Raw genomic sequence first — 20,421 nt, forward strand, 5'->3', positions numbered from 1 at the left:
GGCTACACAGAGAAACCCTGTCTCAAAACAAAACAAAACAAAACAAAAGGACCAAAAAAAAAATTGAAACAATGCAGCTTTATATACTCACAAAGTATATCGGTTCTAAGCACCCAAGGGAGAAACCAATAAGTTGGGACTCTTAATTCCAGCTCAGTGATGCTCACTGCATGCCCCAGAATCTTTGTGTGTCCTTGCTGTCTCCATCTGTGACACAGGGCTGGTCCCCCCCACCTGTCTCCCTCAAGGGTTCCTGCTGTCATAGTCATCAGTTTTCCAATGGGAATGGCAGGACTGGAGAGTCAGCTCAGCGGTTAAGGACACTCGCTACTTTTGCAGAGGATCTGGTTTTGACTCTCAGCACCCATATGGTGGCTCACAACCATCTGTAACTCTGGCTCTGGGGAATCTGATGGCCTCTTCTGGCCCCCATGGGTACCTGGCATGCACATGGTGCACAGACATACATGTACAAAAACACTCATATACATACAGTATAAATAAGTCTCAAATTTTAAAAAAACAGTTTAAAATAATGAGAATGATGAAGTCAGGCGTGGTGGTGCACGCCTTTAATCCCAGAACTTGGGAGGCAAAGGCAGGTGGATTTCTGAGTTCAAGACCAGCCTGGTCCACAGAGTGAGTTCCAGGACAACCAGGGATACACAGAGAAACCCTGTCTCAAAAAACCACCACCACCACCACCAACAACAACAATGAGAATGATAAGCATTTAACTTCGTAATTGGATTCAGAGTCTCAGTCCCAACAGCAGAGCCAGAAAGGGGCCCAGAGAGTCTCAGATCAAAAGGGGCAGTTTTCTGTAGGGGAGACATAGGCAGATGCCAGGTCAGGTGGTACACTCCTTCCAGAACTGCCCCTTGAATAATGGTTTGCGTATGAACTGCTCTGGGGTCAGCTCTCTGGCCTGACCTCTGACGATGAGCTATCCAGCCCCTTCCTTGCCCGACAGCCAGCAATATTTTGAGCCCACTCGTCAGGATTTCCCAAAAAAGCCATCTGCACTTTTAGTTCCATCTCACACCCCCCAGCTTTCTTCCATGAAAGGAAATGCCCCTGCCCTCAGTAGTTTTAGCATCTCTCCAGCAAACCCTAGTGCAGGCACTCCCCCTACCCACAACCCCCAGTGACTACAGAGGTCTGAAGATGGGGTGTGGAAGGACTATCATAGCAGAGAAATCCTGGTTCCAAGCCACAAAGACCTGAGAACTGGGAAGGAGCAGAGGAGAGGGAATAGCAGATAGGCCACACAGTGAGACCCTATTATACAACAAAGCAAAACAAAAACAAAAAAACAGGTTCAGTGACTGTGACAGACCACATGCCGACAATGTCACAATATCCCCCAGGCTCCATGATTACCACACTGGCCTGACAGTGACCCACACCTGCTTGCTTTTTGTCCTTAAAAGCTTGGTCCCTGTGCTTGAATCCCAAGACTGGGAAGGTAGAGAAAGGTAAGTTCCTGGGACTCACTGGTCAGCCAACCTAGCCAAAATGACAATTCCAGACCAATGAGAGCCACTGTCACAACAAAAACCAAAGTGGGTTGCATTGTCCTCTGGCTTCCACACTCCAGTACACACGTGCATGGGGACTGTGGTGAGATTTTTCTTCCAGGGGTGATGAAAACATCTACCCACTCAAGGACAGACCAAAGTAGTCCACCAAAGTTCACTGGGGAAACCACTGAGTTCACTGGGCTTCTTTAGAGAGCAGCCATATGGGAGACTCAAAGCAGCTACACTGTAAAGTCTGTACCCAGGATGGACAATGGCTTCCCACAGCTGAATAGAGAAAGTTCCTTCCCATTAACCTTTCCTTGCCTATACACTCTAGCCCTTCCCCAGACCCAGACCCAGAGCCACTAGGCAAAACTGAAACAACTGGCTGAGAAGAGTGCCTAGGCTATTAGGTGAGGGTCCCATGACAGTCCCCACCAATCCTAGGAGGGAATGCCAACAGTCTATAGGCCGGATTGTAATGGGTTCTTGAAAGGACCTGATCTGAAGATGACAACTGTTTTTGCAATTACGCATGCATAAACAGGTACACACACACACACACACACACACACACACACACACACCAGTGTAGCTCTTGCTGCTGTTCTTAGGCTGTTCTCTGGTCATCTGCTAGATGAGTTTTGTCTTAGCTACTGGTTTTTAAAATTTGCTTCTGTAGCTGAAAGTCAGCTATTGTACTCTGGGGGAAAGACTTCCTCTGTCAGTCTGCAGTTCGTTGTATTGTAAGACTCCTGAAATACAGCTAAGAGCATCATCTGTTTTAATAGATTGGAGGTCATCCCTCCAAAGCTCATCTGAGTAACCCTCAAAGAGGTCCTGCCTATGGCAGGGTGTGGTACTATACACCTTTTTTTTTTTAAATAAAATTTTATTTATTTATTTATTTAATGTATGACTGCTCTATCTGCATGTCAGAAGAGGGCATCAGAACCCATTATAGACGGTTATAAGCCAGCATGTGGTTACTGCGAATTGAACTCTGGAAGAGTAACTAGTGCTCTTAACCACCTAGTCATCTCTCCAGCCCCAGTGCTGTACACCTTTAATCCCAGCACTTGGGAGGCAGAGGCAAGTGGATTTCTGTGAATTGGAGGCGAATGGGTTTACATAATGAGTTCTAGGCTAGTCAGGGCTACACAGTGAGACTCTTTCTTGGAATAACAAAATAATTCCACCCTCAGTCTACCATGTCCTCAAATGTGTTTGAGGTCTCCCATCCTCTTGCTCCCTGCTTCCTATGCTCACTGGCAAACTGGCCTTTGTAGGCCAGCACACAATCCCAGAATCCTTGAGTGTGCACAACAAAGTGTTTTATAACCACCAGAACAACTCCAGAATGTGCCTGTGTTCAGACGTTCCTTTTCTCAAAAGGACATTGGTCTTTCTGGATTACCTGGATGTACCTGCACTTACCGGTCCAAGCTTCCCTGATATGGCTGGCAAAAAGTTAAACCAGGCTCTGGTTGGAGGCAGCCATAGCAATATTAAGGCTGTGACCATTTTATTGAGAGCAATTAGACTTTTATACCCTTATCAGAAGCAGAATATAGCGACAACTGCCAGGATATAGTTGTTTGCTAGAATGCTAGAATGATGTCTGAAGGCTATACAGGGTACACATGAATAATGTCTAAAACCCATTGTCCTGTCAAGCTTCCATGCTTCCTTGATTTCTAAAAGAGCATAACGAGAAACACAAAGCTGTCTGAATTTGTCACTGCCTGAGGGAGTGCCTTGGTTCCTCAGGCACCAAGTGACAGGTACACAGTGACTCAGGAGCCGTGGACTCTAACACACATCTCTCAAGGCAGCTAGGCCAAGCCAACACCATGGCTCTTTTCAGGAACCCATTATGTTTCAGAAGACTGCCAAAAGACTGGCCTTCAAAAACTGTGCTAAGACCCCAGGATCCCTAAGGAAGATGTGTAGATGGTCCCTTGTGTAAGAACTGAGCCCCTCCCCCCACATGCTTTCCAGAGTTTTTCATGTCACACACATAGCTTCCTGAGAGCACACTTCCCTACCCATGATCAAAGAGGTTTTCAAAATACTCTGGCACGGTCCTCTGGCCTCTTCCCAGGCTAACAATTCTGGTCACAGATTAAGACCCGGAGCTCCTGTGAAATACTCAACCCAGTCTACAGTCACATGACTCTTAAGTGTGTATTAGCTTCCTGGGACTGCTAACACAAAGGACCAAGGACTGGCTGGCTTAGAGCAATAGAAATCAATTTTCCTTAGGGTAGAGGCTGGAAGTCCAACACCCAGGTGTGTATTGAGTCAAGGTGCCTAAGATTGTAAGTCAGGATCTTTCTATGCCTCTGTCAAGCACTCACTGGCTCATGCCCCCTCTGTTCTGTGCTTCCTTGTGTTCAGATATTACTCATATCTTAAACTATCAGCCTTCCTGAGTTGGTTGCCACCATACTTAAGGGAATATGCTCACTGGCAGAATGGCCTTCAAAGACCACCACTAGTACTTTAGAGTTTGAGGCCATTCCAAATGTGTCTTCAATAATCCTGTTTCCAAGTAGGGTCCCACTCTGGGGGACACTGTTTCATCTGTAGCATCTGCTTATAGGGAAAACTTCCCCAGGCATGTGCCTTTTGAGTTTTATTATAATCTGTTTTGAGATGGCTAGTTAGCCTCCAACCTTACTGAAGGAATGCGATCTTTTTTTTTTTTTTTAAAGGAACATGGTAAAACACAAGAAAAACACTGTAAAAGTAAAGGTGACAGCTATGTGACAAGAAGAGATTACAGTTTATGAACTCTGTCTGAACTGAGCTCTGAGATGCCAACTTTCTCCCCATTATCTTAATACCTTAGTTACCTTTCAAGTGATCTCCAGTGTGCATGAGCCTCCATTTGTCAAACTCCAATGTCAAGTGTATAATGTCTTTTACGTTTTCACAAGGAGTGGCTGGACCTGAAGACATTCCAAAGTGTTTACTCACCCGGCAATGGGAAGGCTTCTTTTGTATATTTCAATTTGATTTACATAGTTTAAACATTATAAACCCTAAAAAGACTTCTTGTTATTTCGAGTCATGTTTTCCGACATGTTTCATAGCTTACACTTTTCTTTTTATTTAATTAATATATTTTAAATTTTAATTAGTGGGGGGTAGGTGGATGGGAACAAGCCTCACGGTACATGTGAGGACCCACTACGATGTGGAAGCCAAGGACTGAACTAAAGTCATCAGGCTAGGCAGCAATTGCCTTTACCCTCCAAGCAATCTGTTCTGGCTGGTTTTGTGTGTCAACTTGACACAAGCTGGAGTCATCACAGAGAAAGGAGCCTCCTTTAAGGAAATGCCTCCATGAGATCCAGCTGTAAGGCATTTTCTCAATTACTGATCAAGGTGAGTTGGGGTGTCCCATTTTAAGTGGTTCCAACCCTGGGCTGGTGGTTCTGGGTTCTATAAGAAGGAACTCTGAGCAAGCCAAGAGAAGCAATCCAGTAAGCAGCCCTCCTCCATGGCCCCTGCATCAGCTCCTGCCTCCAGGTTCCTGCTCTTTGTGAGTTCCAGTCCTGACTTCCTTTGGTGATAAACAGCAGTGTGGAAGTGTAAACTGAATAAGCCCTTTCTTCCCCAACTTCTTGGTCATGATGTTTTGTCCAGAAACAAAAATCCTGACTAAGATACCATCTAAAAACCTGCTTTTATTTTGGGGAGAAATGGTCTTGCTATATATCACTGGTAAGCCTGGAACTTGCTCTATAGTCCAGCTCGCCCTCAAACCTGTGGTGATCTCCTACTCTGCTTCTGGAGTGCTGAAATAACAACAAACCCACTCAACTCCTCCCAGACTCCTCCATGTCTCCTTCCAACTTCATGTCCTCTCTTTGTAGCTCACTGAGTCAAGTTAGTTCTACTTGCATGGGTGTGGACACCCACTGGGGTATAACCAAGCTGTCAGGGTCACAGCCTGAAAGAAAACTGACTGTCCCTTCCCAGGTAAATGTCACCACCATATAAAGCGCGATGTTTTTACACTGAGTACATGCGTGCGTGCATGTGTGTGTGTGCGTGCGTGTGTGTATGTGTGTCGTGCATTCATGTGAGAGTTTGGATACCTGTGTATGTCCTTCTATCATTCTCCACTTAACCACGATGAGACAGGGTCTCTCAATGAAGTGGAAGCTCCGGCCCTTGGCTAGGCTGGCTGGTCAGCACATTCTTCAAAGCTTCCTTCAGCCCCAGTGCATAACCATTCCCTACCTTTTTTGTGGATGCTGGGGATTTGAACTCAGATCCTCACACTTAAAAAGCAAGCACTCTTACTTATTGAGCCATCTCCCTGGCTCCTACAAATTGTTTTAAAATCCTTCTTTGAGAATTTCATGTAAGTTTACAATATATTCTGATCATGTCTATGCGGCAAACCTGCTCAACTCCTTCCAGACTCCTCCATGTCTTTCAACTTCGTGTCCTCTCTTTGAAACTCACTGAGTCAACTTAATTCTACCTGGATGTGCATGGATGTGAGACATCCACTGGGCTATGGGCAAGCTGTTAGGGGCCACAACCCTGAAGAAAACTGTCCCCCTTTGAGCTGGAGGACTGGCTGCTTGCTTTGCAGGTCCTGTGCAGGCAGCCAAGCTGCTGTGAGCTCATGAGTGCAGCATGGCCCAATCATGTCCAGAAAAACTGGCTTTAGTTCTTTCAGTGATGTTCCCTGGGCCTTGGAAGGAAGGAGTACAGCTCACCCCCTTATTCCTCATCTTTCTTCAAATCATCTTTCTATCTGGGATGATCAGGAATATAAAAGCCAAAAAAATAAAATAAAATAAAATAAAATAAAATAAAATAAAATAAAAACAACCAACCAACCAAACAAACAAACAAAAAACCAAACCAACCAACCAAACAAACAAACAAAAAAACCTTAAAAGAAACATTGGCAGCTGGGCGGTGGTGGCACACGCCTTTAATCCCAGCACTTGGGAGGCAGAGGCAGGCGGATTTCTGAGTTCGAGGCCAGCCTGGTCTACAGAGTGAGTTCCAGGGCAGCCAGGGCTATACAGAGAAACCCTGTCTCAAAAAACTAAAAAAAGAAAAAAAGAAAGAAACGTTGGCATTCCTTCTGTATACTCTATTAACAAATTCTCCCCCTCCCCACCCCCATGTATTTAGAAATGTCTTTTTTCCTCATCCACTAGAGTGGACACTGTTTTAGAGTTTTAGACCAACCGCTGTCTCCCATCTACCCAGACCTATCCTCTACTTATTTTTGGGAAGGTGGCCATTTTTCAGCTGTTTTTCTGAAAGTACTAGATACCCTAGGGACTATGCTACCTTCAGTTTCACCCTCTGAGATTCCCCACTATATCCTGTAAACTTGCAATCCAGAATTCTCCCTTCTCCTGCCCAATCTTGGATTATAGCTGGCTGAATCGATTTTGTGATGAGAAAATGGAGTCATAGAGAGATTCAGGAACTTCACAATACATTCACAGATGTCTTGCTGCAGAGTAATGGTCCTAACCCAAGTCCTCTACCAACCACAGCATGAACCCCAACAGCTGGATGTTGGGGCTGTTGAAGGAAGAGGACAAGACTGGAATGAGCATGGCGGGGAGAATCCCAAGGCAAGAAATATGACTTCCACCCAAAAAAGCCTGGTGACAGTTTAGGGCCTGTGGATTTTTGAGTGATATGGGCCACTCAGAGACCTAGAGACCAGGCCCACAGAAAAGGCTCCTATAGAGCACAGAAGACCATGACTTCATTTAAAAAGTTAAGCAGGCTAAGGAGATGGCTTTGTAGGTAAAAGTGCCTAAGTGTGAGGACCTGAGTTCAAATCAGCACCCACATAAAAATCTGGCTTTCTGAGGCAAGAGAGATGGTTCAGCAGTTAAGAGCTCTGGCTACTTTCCCAGAAGACCTGGGTTTGATTCCCAATACCTACATGACCCAACAACTGTCTATAACTAGTTCCAACACCCTCTTCTTGACCCCAAGGTCACCAGGCATGCACAATAGTATCCATCCATCCATCCATCCATCCATCCATCCATTCATCCATCCATCTATACATACATACATAATACATACATACATAAACACACACATATATGCATTCATGCAAGCATGCATACATGTATGCATGCATACTTACATGCAGGGGAAATATCACAATATTTTCTTTTTTAAAGCTGAGTGTGATCATGTGCTCCAGGTTCATTCAGAGACTATCTTCAAGAGAACAAAGTTGAGTGACAAAGCAGGGGACCTCTGCTAGTAGAGGTGGCAACGGACTATTTACTTTCCAGATTGCCAAAGCCTCACCAATTCTAGACGTTCTATCATGATCCTTAGCCAAATTTACACCCACAAACCCCACACTGAGAGGTCTGTCTCCATCCAGGTTCAGAAACCTCATCATCATCCATATCTTATCCTACTCTGCCAAGGAAGAGTCCTCTTATCGGTGCATAAGCTCAACTTTTCTAGCTGCAGAGCTGGCTTGATGTTCTGAAAGGCAACATTTAACCAATAAGACTGGCTTTCCTTTAAGCTTTGCTAAGTGACTTCAAAATATATTAAAAAAAATTCCAAGAGGGTTGAATATAGATAAATGCATATGTGGGCAACTTAAAAATGGGCAACCTTGAGGATGCTATGTTTAGGACATATTCCCCACACACAGAAAGTTAACAGCAATTTGTGAAAGACCCACAGGATATAAGAGCTAGAAGTAGCCTTAAATACCCAACACCAACATGTGGACCACTTATATTAATATCACCTAATGTGAGATGATTTTAACCATCTGTACTCTTTGGTTTCACCTCACATTAATTGAGTCAGAATCTCTGGAGATGGTGCTAATATTCACAACAAACTTGTAGGAGATTGCAGCTCCCTCAACGTCCTCATCAGACTCAAGAATCACTATTCTATTCCATCAAGAAATGGAGAGTCAGAAGCCTGGCGGTGGTGGTGCACGCCTTTAATCCCAGCACTTGGGAGGCAGAGGCAGGTAGATTTCTGAGTTCGAGGCCAGCCAGGGCTACACAGAGAAACCCTGTCTCAAAAAAAAAAAAAAACCCAAAAAATAAAAAAACAAAAAAAGAGAAAAGAAACCCCCACAAAAAAAAGAAAGAAAGAAAAGAAAAGAAAAGAAATGGAGGGTCAGAGGCTTTTGAGGTACATGGACTTGATGCTAAAATCAGAGCTTATAGTGCTGCAGTTTTGGAAAATGTCTTCTTATATCTGAGATCCTTGTCAAGAAGGGTTAGTGATATAATCAAAACACAACGTCACGGTGGCCTCACTGTCTCTCGAGGGTGTGTGTGTGTCTCTGTGTGTGTGTGTGTGTCTGTGTGTGTGTGTAAATCATTCCAGGCTAGTAGACACAACATCTCTTCTTTTTTAAAAGAATATTTATTCATTTATTTCATTTTTTAATGTATGTGAATGAGTACACTGTAGTTGTCTTCAGAACATCTAAGCAGACGTGAGAACTTGCGACCTCCCCTCCCCCTCGGCTCCTGACCTAGAGACCGGACCTGTTTATTGATGTTCCCTTATAGAAGGATGGAGCACGGGATTCCATTATAGATGGTTATGAGCCACCATGTGGTTGCTGGGAATTGAACTCAGGACCCCTGGAAGAGCAGTCAGTGCTCTTAACCACTGAGCCACCCCTCCAGCCCTACAAGATCTCTTCTGTTTGGTAAGAGGCACCAGGAAAATGACTGTGTTCTGAAAAGGTGAAATGGCAACTCTTGAGCAGGCATAAGTGAACTCATGCTCTGAGTGGGACCCATGGGTCATCATGTTGGTTAGACTTTGCTTGTCAGCATATGGCTTAGACCACACAATGGTAGACAGTTCCTAGAAGGCCGTAGTAGCAGTATCTCCTCAAATGGAAGGAACTTCATGTGGGAATGGAAAGGGATGCAAGACTTCATGAGTTCTCCATGTCGAGACCATCATGTGGTCTTGTTTTGAGACAGTCTCACTAGGTATGTAGCTGACTATAACATTAAACCCCTTCTGTCTTCACTTCCAAGTGCTGGGATTAGGGGTGTGTCAAAGCACCTCTGACCCACATGGCCTCTTGAGAGAACGTCTATATTTCTGGATGCCTGGAGTGTCACACGTGACACATAATAGACACACACACACACACACACACACCAGATACTGCCCTATATCCCCATGTCCCTCTGAGTGTATTTTGTGTTGCTTAGTTTTTGGTCTACCAGACACAAGCTAGAGTCATCTGAGAAGAAGAGACAACAATTGAGAAATGCCCCTATCAGATTGGCCTATTGGCAAGTCTGAGAGGCATCTTCTTGATTAATGATTGCTATGGAAGGGCCCAGCTCACTATGCATGGTGCCATCCCTGGGCAGGTGGTCCTGGGTTGTATAATAAAGCAAACTGAGGAATCCAGGAGAAGCAAGGCAGTAAGCAATATTTCTCCATGGTCTCTGCTTCCAATTTCTGCCTCCAGACTCCTGCCTTGACTTCCCTCCACGATGGACTGCTACCTTAGAGGTGAAAGAAACCCTCTCCTCTCTAGGTTGCTTCCGGTTCTGGGATTTATCAGAACAATAGGAAGGAAGTTAAGACACAGATACTCATCATCAACATGCATGTCACTCATCAACACGAGCCTCTGGCTGAGAACAGACACTGCTGCCTAGTTAGGCACTAGATCAGCCACCTAGTGCCCAACTGCTGAACCGATTTCTCCAGCTCAGTTCAAAATCTTGCTCTCTCTGAGTCAGAGATTCAGTCAGATTCCATCAGTGTGTGGAGTGTACATGTGGAAAGCCCTCCTCAGAGCATGACAGTCACCATCTTCATCTAAGCAGATGTGAGAAGTTGCGACCTCCCCTCCCCCTCGGCTCCTGACCTAGAGACCGGACCTGTTTATTGATGCTCCCTTATAGAAGGATGGAGCAGGGACAGTCACTGGGTTCACATCTCAATTCTGGCCACTCCCTCTTGTAACCCTACTAGGTCATTCTGTCCTAATTCCACGTGGTCACTGGAGGTGCTAGAGTAGTAGTCTGTTGAAGATTAGCTGAAGGGGATTTCATTTAGACAGTTAGGGGAAGTCATCTGCCCTGGGGTAGGAATTTGCAGTAGTGCAGCTGCTTTGGGGCTGCCCACATTCCTGTAGGTGACTCCTTCCCCAGGCTCTGTAAGTCTGATAAACTCATTGGATCCCAAGCTTGATTTCAGGGAAACGGTAGTTTGTTGGTGGTGCTCTGGGAAGGAGACATAGATATTTGTTTATGCCGCACCACGGAAAGAGCTGTGGAAACAGTTATGTAACTCTTCCCGCTGGTGTATATGACCAAGGTACCCTGAAAGAATGGGAAAGAGATGGTCAAGCCACAACTTAGGAAGAAGAAGCACAGTAAAAGTACGTAGGACTCCTAAACATCTTCAGCATGAATCTTTAAAACTGCCCGGTGTGACTCCAGCGTCAGGTCAAGAGAGTCTGGAACTAATTCTATTGATCTTGGCTAGATAGATGAGCGCCTCACTGGAGTTCACAGTTGTGCTTTCTACATCTAGTCTCGTCTTTTCTTACAATTATGATGTCATACCCATGAGTGCCTTGCAAGAAGAATATGCTGGACCTCTGCCGTCGTGGACTTCCAGCTTTGTTTGAGTGTGGACAGGAGAAGGTGGAAGTCCGCAGATTCATGCAGAAGTTGAACGGGAAGTCTGTTGGGACCAGAGCCCATTTTAGTTCCTTGACTTCTTCGTGAGACAAAAGTACTAACAGTATAGGAACCCATCCATGCAGGAGGTAGAGCAAGAGACCGCAGCAGCTGGGAAATAGGGTCACAGGGCTGATTCCCTGCGGATTCTGACGTGTGTGTGTGTGTGTGTGTGTGTGTGTGTGTGTGTGTGTGTATGCAAAGCAGAGAAGTGAAGGCTTCCAGGCTCCAGATAAGACCTCACGTCCCCCTAGCATGCACTTGCCCCTGCGTCTATAGCCCCCAGCAAGCGGCAAGCCAGGGCATCCTCACAGCCAGGGCAGCCCGGGGCGCGGGGCCCCAGGAGCAACAGCTCCTCGCAGGGCGGAGGGCGGCGCGAGGGAGGGAGCGAGGGACGGGAAAGGCGAGCGAGCTGCCTCAAATGCCTGGAATAATTCCGCTTCCGTTTGGAAAGCCGCAGCCTCAGTCCCGCCGCCGCCCGCCGCGGCCGCCCAGCTCCAGCTCCGCGTCCAGCCGCCATGGCCACATCCCCACAGAAGTCGCCCTTGGTCCCAAAATCTCCCACTCCCAAGTCGCCTCCGTCCCGCAAGAAGGATGACTCGTTCTTGGGGAAACTCGGAGGGACGCTGGCCCGGAGGAAGAAAGCCAAAGAAGGTAGGAACAGCCGAGGCCGTGGGCGCTGCAGGGATCGGGAGCCTGGGAGTGGGAGACCCCCCTGGCTGTGCCTGGGCGCGCCTCTCAATGTCCCCATGTCGCCTCCAAAGCCCTAACCGGGTCGGTGTCATCTCTGGTCCACAGGCGGAGCCCAGGCTTTGGGTGGCTGTTGTCCCAGAGCCCAGGCCCAGTCGGTCCCCCGTGCTCTCCCCTAGGCCGCTGTCCCCGCCCTCTGCGCGCCCGAGGACTGGCATTTGCCAAGTTTCTGCTGGAAAGTTTTCTCGGGCGCCGTCATTCCCCCGCTCTCAGCCTTCATTGGTCTGTTGCGCCGTCGTTTCCTGGGAGCCTTCAGGTCTTTTGCTGCAGTTGCAATGGCCTCCTTGGATCTCTCGCGGGCCCCCTGGGCTTGTGTGAACTTTGATGATCTGTATAAAATGTTAGTTGACTGACTGAGAGAAGAATGGTGCCGAAGTTGTGGGGATTGAGGAATGGTGAGATAAACTCACTACACCTAAGGACTGTGACCCTGCTGTGAACCTGGACATTCCATTCCAAGTTTTATTTAAAGAAAAAGAAAAGATTTCTTCTTCCCACCACAGTGAATTGCAGCAATCTCAATTTTTATCTCCAGAATAGTTTCTGTGGAAAGTACTTTTTCCCGTAGGCAGAATTTACAACTCACTTTTGGGTGTAGGAAATGAAGTGATGGTTCTAAAAATCAATGTTGCGATAGGTGTGTGAATCAAAAGGGGGTTAAAATGTTTTCCTCTTTGGCATGGCTGGAATTGGATTTAGAGGGCCTTAGGTCTACTGCATGAGCACCGCGGTCTTATTCTTTCTCTTTTGAGACTAAGTTACACGGTTAACCTGTGCTTAGTCTTGTGTAGCCCAGGCAGAACTTTGTGGTCCTCCTGCCTTGGCTTCCAAAGTATTTGGGATTAAAGGCCTGCCCAGCTTGGTGGTAATTGATTGTTCTTTTCTGTGGTACTGGGGGTTGATCTTAGAGACTCAGTGATGTTGAGCAAGTGTTTTACCGACACGGTGTTATAGCCCAAGTCTCCAGATCATTTCAGGAGTTTACTTTAGTAGGTCTGAGGTGATGAACTAGGAAATGTCTCATGTCCTTAGTCTCCTGAAGTATGGAAACCACTTTGGTGTTTAATTAGCAAACTCAGTGCATGAGCTAAGTGTCTGTTGTCTAGATTGTGGCATGAATCTAAAAGTCACCTCACCCCCGAGTGGCTGTTGTACCTAGTTCCCCCTTATTTCTAACAGAATTACTCCAGGATGCTCATCGAACGGCCAATACAATGAGCTCTTCTGAGCCTGATATAGTGTGCTTTTCCCTGTACATGTATGTGGTAAAGTTTAACCTGTATGTTAGGCACAGTAAGAGGTTAACATGGCTGAGATGGCTAAGTGGGTAAAGGCACTTCTCACTCCAGACTGGTGATTTAGATCCTACGTAAGGTAGAAGAAAAGAGCTGACTCCACAAAGTTGACCTCTGACCTGTGCCAGAATACCCACATACATGCATCATGCACACACAATAATGACAATAATAACAACAGATAGTACTTAGTATTACAGGCATTGCAGTCCTGAGACAGTCAGGCTGATACTTGAGCCAATAACAAAGATGGCTACTAAGTTACCAAGGCTGCGTATACAATGTATATCCATAGGATTCCTATCCCAGGAAGGAAGGTTTGGAGTGAAGCAAAATCTCATCATGCTAATCAGAATGGTGTGCAACTTAGGAATTATTTCTGAAATTTTTTCCATTCAGTATTTTGCAACCACAGTTGGCCATAGGTCTCTGATACCACAGACGCAGAAATAGTGGGCAGGAATGCTGGTAAAACATTGATTGTTGTAGTGTGGGTGACTGATCATGAGATCCTAGCTTGGAAGTCCTTTTTCTAGATTGTGTTTCTGGTATGGGCTCATCCATCTGACGGATGGCAGCTTAGAATTACTGAAGCTCATAACTGGCCTGCAGTGCTCATCCCACTGCGAGCACCTTTGAGAAACGTTTTTATTGGTCCAAAGTTTACCAGTGTGTGTCCACTACTTTCTTGGAGTCTGATGTGACGTTGACCCTTTTGAAATAGATTTTACTACTTTCTGGAGTCTTCTGTTGACCAAGCCCGGCATCTGCTGTCCCTGTAGCTAGTCCTCAGGGACATGAACTGAAGGCTCTCTAGCATCCTGTCTTTTCCGTCTCACAGAGCCCTGAGGAAATAGAAGGTCAACTTGGATGGGATCTTGAAAATAATTAGTGAAGGAGTGTAGATACAGTGAAATCCTGAGGGATGGATGTTGTTTGACATGAGCCAACCCTGTCGAGGACCAAGGCCGTGGACCCATGGGAAGCTGGCAAAGCTTTTCCCCTATGTCAGGCTGATAATGATGGCAAAGCCCTCCTCTGGTCTGAGTGTGCATGTTGTCAGTGTGCACAAGTATGAGTGCTGTTATAAACGATTGACCAGTGTGTGCAGAAACTAACATCTGAAGCATCCTCATGCTGGAGGCTTAAACCTGAGACTGTCACCTACAGACACCTCCTACCAAGCCTGGCCAATCCCCTCCCCCTGTGTTGCCCATAAAAACATGCTGAAGTTCTGAGTTACTGCAGAGTGGGTGCCACTTCATCAGCGTGTGCACGGCTCACCCCAGCTTTTCTGTGCATGGGTCTGTGAGTCTGTTCTTTCTTCATTCCTTTGATAAGCCTCAGCCAGGTTTCTGTGACCCAAGCAGTGTGCATCACAGTAAAGGAGTTATTTACAGAGCCGAGAAGGGATGCTACAAGAGCAGGCATGCCCACCCTCTTCATGTTGTGACGTGATGTTACCTACAAAGTTGATGCTCATACACCATCACTGAGTTACCCCTCACCATAGAGGTTTCAAAATGTTTTAAAGTGGGCTTATGATTTTGTGTCAAGCAGCATTGGCAGCTATCCTTGGCCATAGGTAGCCTGGGTTTATGGTTTTGTGTCAGGCAGCATTGACAGCCATCCTTGGCTACATATAGCCTACAAGCCACAGGTTAGAGGGTTAATGATAGGAGGAAGCTGTTGTTCCCTCCTCACTCCCATACCTAAAGGGGCAGAAAAGGTAACTGAGACCCCCTGAGCTGGAGTCTCATTTGTTTTTTAATTTTTTAAATATTTATTTATTTATTCAGTTTATAACCCAATATCAACCCTTCCTCTCCTCCTAGTACCCCCTCACATAAGTCCTTGCCCCACATTTCCTTTAGGAGGGGAAGCCCCCCTCTAGGTGCCACTACCCCCATCCAAATTCCCTTCCCTTCCCCCCCCCATACATCACATCCTCTCCCACGGAAGCCAGTCAGGGCTGCCAGTTTAGGGGTGTGGGATCCACAGGCAGGCAGGTAAGCAACAGGCTCAGGGACAGCCCCTGCTCCAGTTGTTTGGGGGACTCCCATGAAGACCAAGCTGCTCATCTGCTACATATGTACAGGAGGTGTGGGGCTATGTCCAGCCTGCACATACACTTTAGTTGGTGATTCAGTCTCTGGGAGCTCCCAATGGTCCAGGTGTGTTGACTCTGTTGGCGTTCCTGTTGAATCCATGTCCTCTTCCGGTCCCTCAGTCTTTCTCCCAACCCTTCCGTAAGACTCCCAGAGCTCCATCTAATGCTTGGCTGTGAGTCTCTGCATCTCTTTCCATTGGCTGTTGGGTGGAGCCTTTCAGAGGACAGTTATCCTCTGTTCCTGTCAGGAAGCAGAGCAGAGTATCCATTAAGAGTGCCAAGGATTGGTTCTTGCCCATGAGATGGGTCTCAATTTAGAGCAGTCATTGGTTGGGAACTCAGACTCTGTTCTATTTTTTGCTCCTGCACATCTTGTAGGCAGGACACATTTTGGGTTGAAGGCTTTGTGGGTGGGTTGTTGTCCTTATCCTTCCACTGGAAGTCCTGCCTGGCTACAGAAATGGCCACTCCAGGATCCATATCCCCCACTGCTAGAGTCACCCCCTTAGATGCTCTGGGGCCTCTCTCCATCCCAGGTTTCTGGCACATCCTAGAGATTATCCCTGCCCCCCAGCCAGTCTCCCATCTCTCTCCCCTGCTCTCCTTCCCAACCCTGTGCTTCTCCCCATCTCCCCCTTCCATCCAGTTCCCTCCTTCCATCAAATATCTATTTTATTTCCCCTTCGGAGAAAATTTCAACCATCCTCCCTTGTGTTCTCCTTGGTTTGTTTTTCAATTTTATGTGTGTGTGTGTGTGTGTGTGTGTGTGTGTGTGTGTGTGCTTTGTTTGCATGTGTCTGTAGCACAGGTGTGTGTGGTGCTGACAGAGGCCAGAAGACGGCATCAGATTCCCTGGATCTGGAGTTAGAGACAGTTATGAGCCACCATGTGGGTGCTAAAACTCGAACTTGGGTCCTTCATAAGAGTATCAAATGCTCTTAGCCTCAGAGCCAACTCTCCAGCTCTTGATTTGGTTACTGCTTTTTGTAGTGCTGGGTCTCAAACTTAGGGCTTTGTACAAGCTAAGCAACACCTGTAGCACCAAGCTCTATCTTCAATGGGCTCGCCTGTCCCCTCCCCATGCCCTGTACATGTATATGGGACATGTGTAGGAATATGTTCATGTTTGAGTGCGTGTGGAAAACAGAATCCAATGTTGAATACTCTCATCAATTGCTCTCCATCTTTATTTATTTATTTTATTAGTGTGTATGTTCCCAACATGTGTGTGTGTTGGGGAGCACTCATGTGCCATGGTGCTTAACGTTGCTTAACAATCTCGTTTATCAGCCAAGCCATTTCAACCGCTCTCCACCATACTTTTTTGAGACAAGTCTCTCCCCTCAATGCCCCTAGCATGCACTGATTAGGGTAGACTAGCTGGCCATCTAGCCCAGGGATCCTCTGCCTCCATAACGCTGGGATTGCAGCTGCACACTGTAGTGCCTGCTTTTAAAGTGGATGGTAGGAATCTGAGCATGGGTCATCATGCTTGTGTGGTAAACACTTTACCAAGCCATCTCCTCAGACCTCCTAGGCCTCTTTTTGCTTATTTTTACTTAGAACCTGGACATCATTTCAGGCTGGCCTTGAATTTGTAATCTCCCTGCCTCAACCTCCTGAGTAAGCCTGTGTTCCAGGACCAACTTGCAAGGGCTTTCGGATGGGAACTGTAGCCATTGGGGACACAGCCACTGTTAGGAATATGCAGACAGAAGGGGAGAGAGTGAAGCAAGGACTCGTGTTCTTTCTCATCCTTGAACGTAAAGGGGTACAGCAGGGCATGGGGATTGAAGGAGACAGAATGTGGGGACCGGCTCTTACACAGTCAGCAGACACTGGATTCCAGAGGAGAGAAGGGGAGGATGGAGGGGGCCTGGTGGACCCCATCAGAGTTGTCTCCCTTTTCTGGCAGAAACATAGAGTTCTATCAATATAGCCACAGGGCCCCTGCACCACTGTCTCTCGGTGGGCTTGTTGGAGGCTCATAAGCCCTTCTGTACTCAATTGAGGTTTTGAAACCAGATCTTACTTGTATTTCAATAAACTATAAACCCCCAATCCTTTTCAGTCCAGTAGTGAATCCAAGGGCCATAAATGGTCAAATAGGAGTGCACATGGCTTCTGACAGGGCTGGCTACCACTAACTCCAGCTGCTTCCTGCTGCCCAGGGGTGGTTCTACAAGACAGTCAAAAAGGGTTTGAGGCTGCAGTGATAATGACTATTGTTGGTGAGTGTGTGCCCATGACCCAAGCCCTCAACTGTAGTAACTTTGGGCTGGGTCTCGCTCTATATCATATGTGAGTCTACAACTTTGTGCTTTGCAGAATCTGCCTTCTCTTTCCCTCCTATTCTTTGTGACTACTCAGAATCATGTGCACTGATATGCTGACAAACTATCCTAGGGCCTCAGCATGGACTTCTCAGGAGACCACAGTTCATCATTTGATACCTGCTCTGTCCCTCTCTACAACACAAAGATTTGAAAGATAGGATGTGTGTTGGCACAAACCCCATGAAACTCAAGAAGAAGGAAGGCCAAAGTGTGCATACTTCAATTCTTCTTAGAAGGGGAAACAAAAGACCCATGGAAGGAGTTACAGAGACAAAGTGTGGAGCAGAGGCTGAAGGAATGACAATCCAGAGACTGCCCCACTTGGGCATCCATCCCATATACAATGACCAAACCCAGACACTTTGGTGGATGCCAACAAGAGCTTGCTGACAGAAGCCTGATATAGTTGTCTCGTAATAGGCTATGACAGTGCCTGACAAATGTAGAGGTGGATGCTCTCAGCCATCCATTGGATGGAGCACAGGGTCCCCAATGAAGGAGCTAGAGAAAGGACCCCAGGAGCTGAAGGGGTTTGCAGCCCCATAGGAGGAACAACAATATGAACTAACCAATAACCCCAGAGCTCCCTGGGACTAAACCACTAACCAAAGAGTACACATGGTAGGACTCATGGCTCTAGCTGCATATGTAGCAGAGGATGGCCTAGTTGGTCATCAATGGGAGGAGAGGCCCTTGGTCCTGTGAAGGCTCTGTGCCCCAGTATAGGGGATTGCCAGGGCCAGGAAGCGGGAGTTGGATGGGTTGGTGAGCAGGGGGAGGGAGGACGGGATAGGGTTTTTTTGGAGGGGGAACCAGGAAAAGGGACATTTGAAATGTAAATAAAGTAAATATCTAATAAATTTTTTCTTTAAAAAAAAAAGGATGCGTGTTGGAATATTTAGGTGGATAATTTCTATAAAAATGACTTCCTAAGGATTCTTAAGTCCCATCCTGTGTCCAAGATGTTACCTGTCAGCTTTCAACCTGGGTCTGTGCTCAAGAATTACAACTCAGCTGGCTTCACTTTCCTGTGTCATTATGAGACTCTGATCTCTCTACTCAGAGCAAGACAGAAAGGTTTGGGAAGGTTCACAGAAGAGCACGTCTTCCCTCCTAACTCCATAGCTGTCGTTGGTAATATTAATTGACGGGAGCAACAATAGAAGCAAGAAGATAAGTCAGGAGGTTCCTAGAGTGATCTGGGTAACAGACAGTGGGAATCCAACACAGCTTGGTAGTAATGGATGTGTGTGAGTGTGTGTGTTGTTGTTGTTGTTGTTGTGTGAAGATGCAGCAAGAGGGAGTTGTTGAGAGTCAAATCAAGGTGCCAGGGTTTTAGGTCTGATCAGCTGCAAAGATGGAGTCCATTTGATCAGTGGTGGAGAATACTGATGAAATGTCTGGAGAAAAGAAAGGATGATTCTGGGTTTTGGTCGTGTCTAGGTCCCGTTGTACTTCCATATAGAGATGTTGAGTTTGAGTTTGTTCTGTGAGTTAAGAGGCGGGTCTAGGTCAGAGGTTTTCAACCTGTGGGTCATGACCTCTTTGGCAAACCTCTATTTCCAAAAAATATTTACATTACAATTCCTAACAGTAGCAACATTACAGAATGAAGTAGCAGTGAAAATAATTTTATGGTTGGGGGTCACCACAGCATGAAGAACTGTATTGAAAGGTCACAGCATTAGGAAGGCTGTGAACCACTGGCCTAGGTGGAGATATAGCCACGTGTATTTAAATCCATGAGATTGGGTAGGATGATCAGGTCTGGTTATAAAATAGAAGAGGTCCAAGAACTAAGGCCTGTGGGTTCCCCACATTCAGAAGCTAGAGGTGAGGGACCAGCAGGAATGACTGAAGAAGCCAGGAGCAGTAAGAAAACTGGGGAAATAGTGAATCCCAAGCCCAACCAGACCACTAATTTTGTTTGCTACTCAAGGCCTCCTTTCCCGATTCTGCTCCTGACTCTGCCTAGGCTCCTGGAGACATTCAGCACTGCTCAACTTCCAAGTCCTTACATTGTCTCTGGTACCTTGTTCTCTCGGCCTTTGCTCCTGGTGTCTCTCCACTTTTCAGATCCCTCCTCTAGCTGCTTCTCTGCACAGTTGTCTTTCCTTCCCCACCCCTACACCATTATCTTCCCTGCTCCCTCACCTACCATCTATCTGTCCATTGATGATTCTCGAGTATCTCCAACCCTGACGTCTCCCCACTTGGATATTTCGTGGCCTCCCGACTTGACATGCCAGGTGGAATTGTTTGTTCTCCCTGTCACCAACGCCTGTCTGTCCACTCTTTCACCATTGTCAGCCACAGACAGCTGCAAGGTGTCAGCTACTTTCTATTTCAAAAGTCAGTGATTTCTTTTTAAGGGTCAAAGAGTAAATAATTTGACACTGAAGCTGAAGTTTGCATAATTTTCACCTTTTTTAGCCATTTAAGAAATAGCAAATGCTTTCTCAGCACTAAGGCCGTGCAAGCTGTATAGAGGCATGGACAGCAGTTTGTTAGCCCGGGTCCAGCCAACTCTCCTGTAGATTCCACCTTCTCAACACCAACATGGTGACTTTCCACTCGGCCTGCAAAGGTCCTTTGCCTTCTTTTAGGTGAATTATTTAGTTTTGTTTTGTTTTGTTTTGTTTTTGGTTTTACGAGACAGGGTTTCTCTGTATAGCCCTGGCT

At 46.5% G+C, this 20,421-nt stretch overlaps 1 protein-coding gene across 1 annotated transcript in view; it reads left to right on the forward strand.

The window, feature by feature from the left end:
• Positions 1-11,508: 11,508 nt before the first annotated feature.
• Parva (parvin alpha) overlaps positions 11,509-20,421 on the forward strand; it is a 162,148-nt gene continuing 153,235 nt past the window's right edge. The window contains exon 1 of the mRNA XM_021166342.1: positions 11,509-11,902. Within this exon, the coding sequence (XP_021022001.1) occupies positions 11,767-11,902 (136 nt within the window). The 5' untranslated portion in view covers positions 11,509-11,766. The remainder of the gene's footprint in view (positions 11,903-20,421) is intronic.

This window comes from Mus caroli, chromosome 7 (genome assembly GCF_900094665.2).
Source record: "Mus caroli chromosome 7, CAROLI_EIJ_v1.1, whole genome shotgun sequence".
NCBI classification, from domain to species: domain Eukaryota; kingdom Metazoa; phylum Chordata; class Mammalia; order Rodentia; family Muridae; genus Mus; species Mus caroli.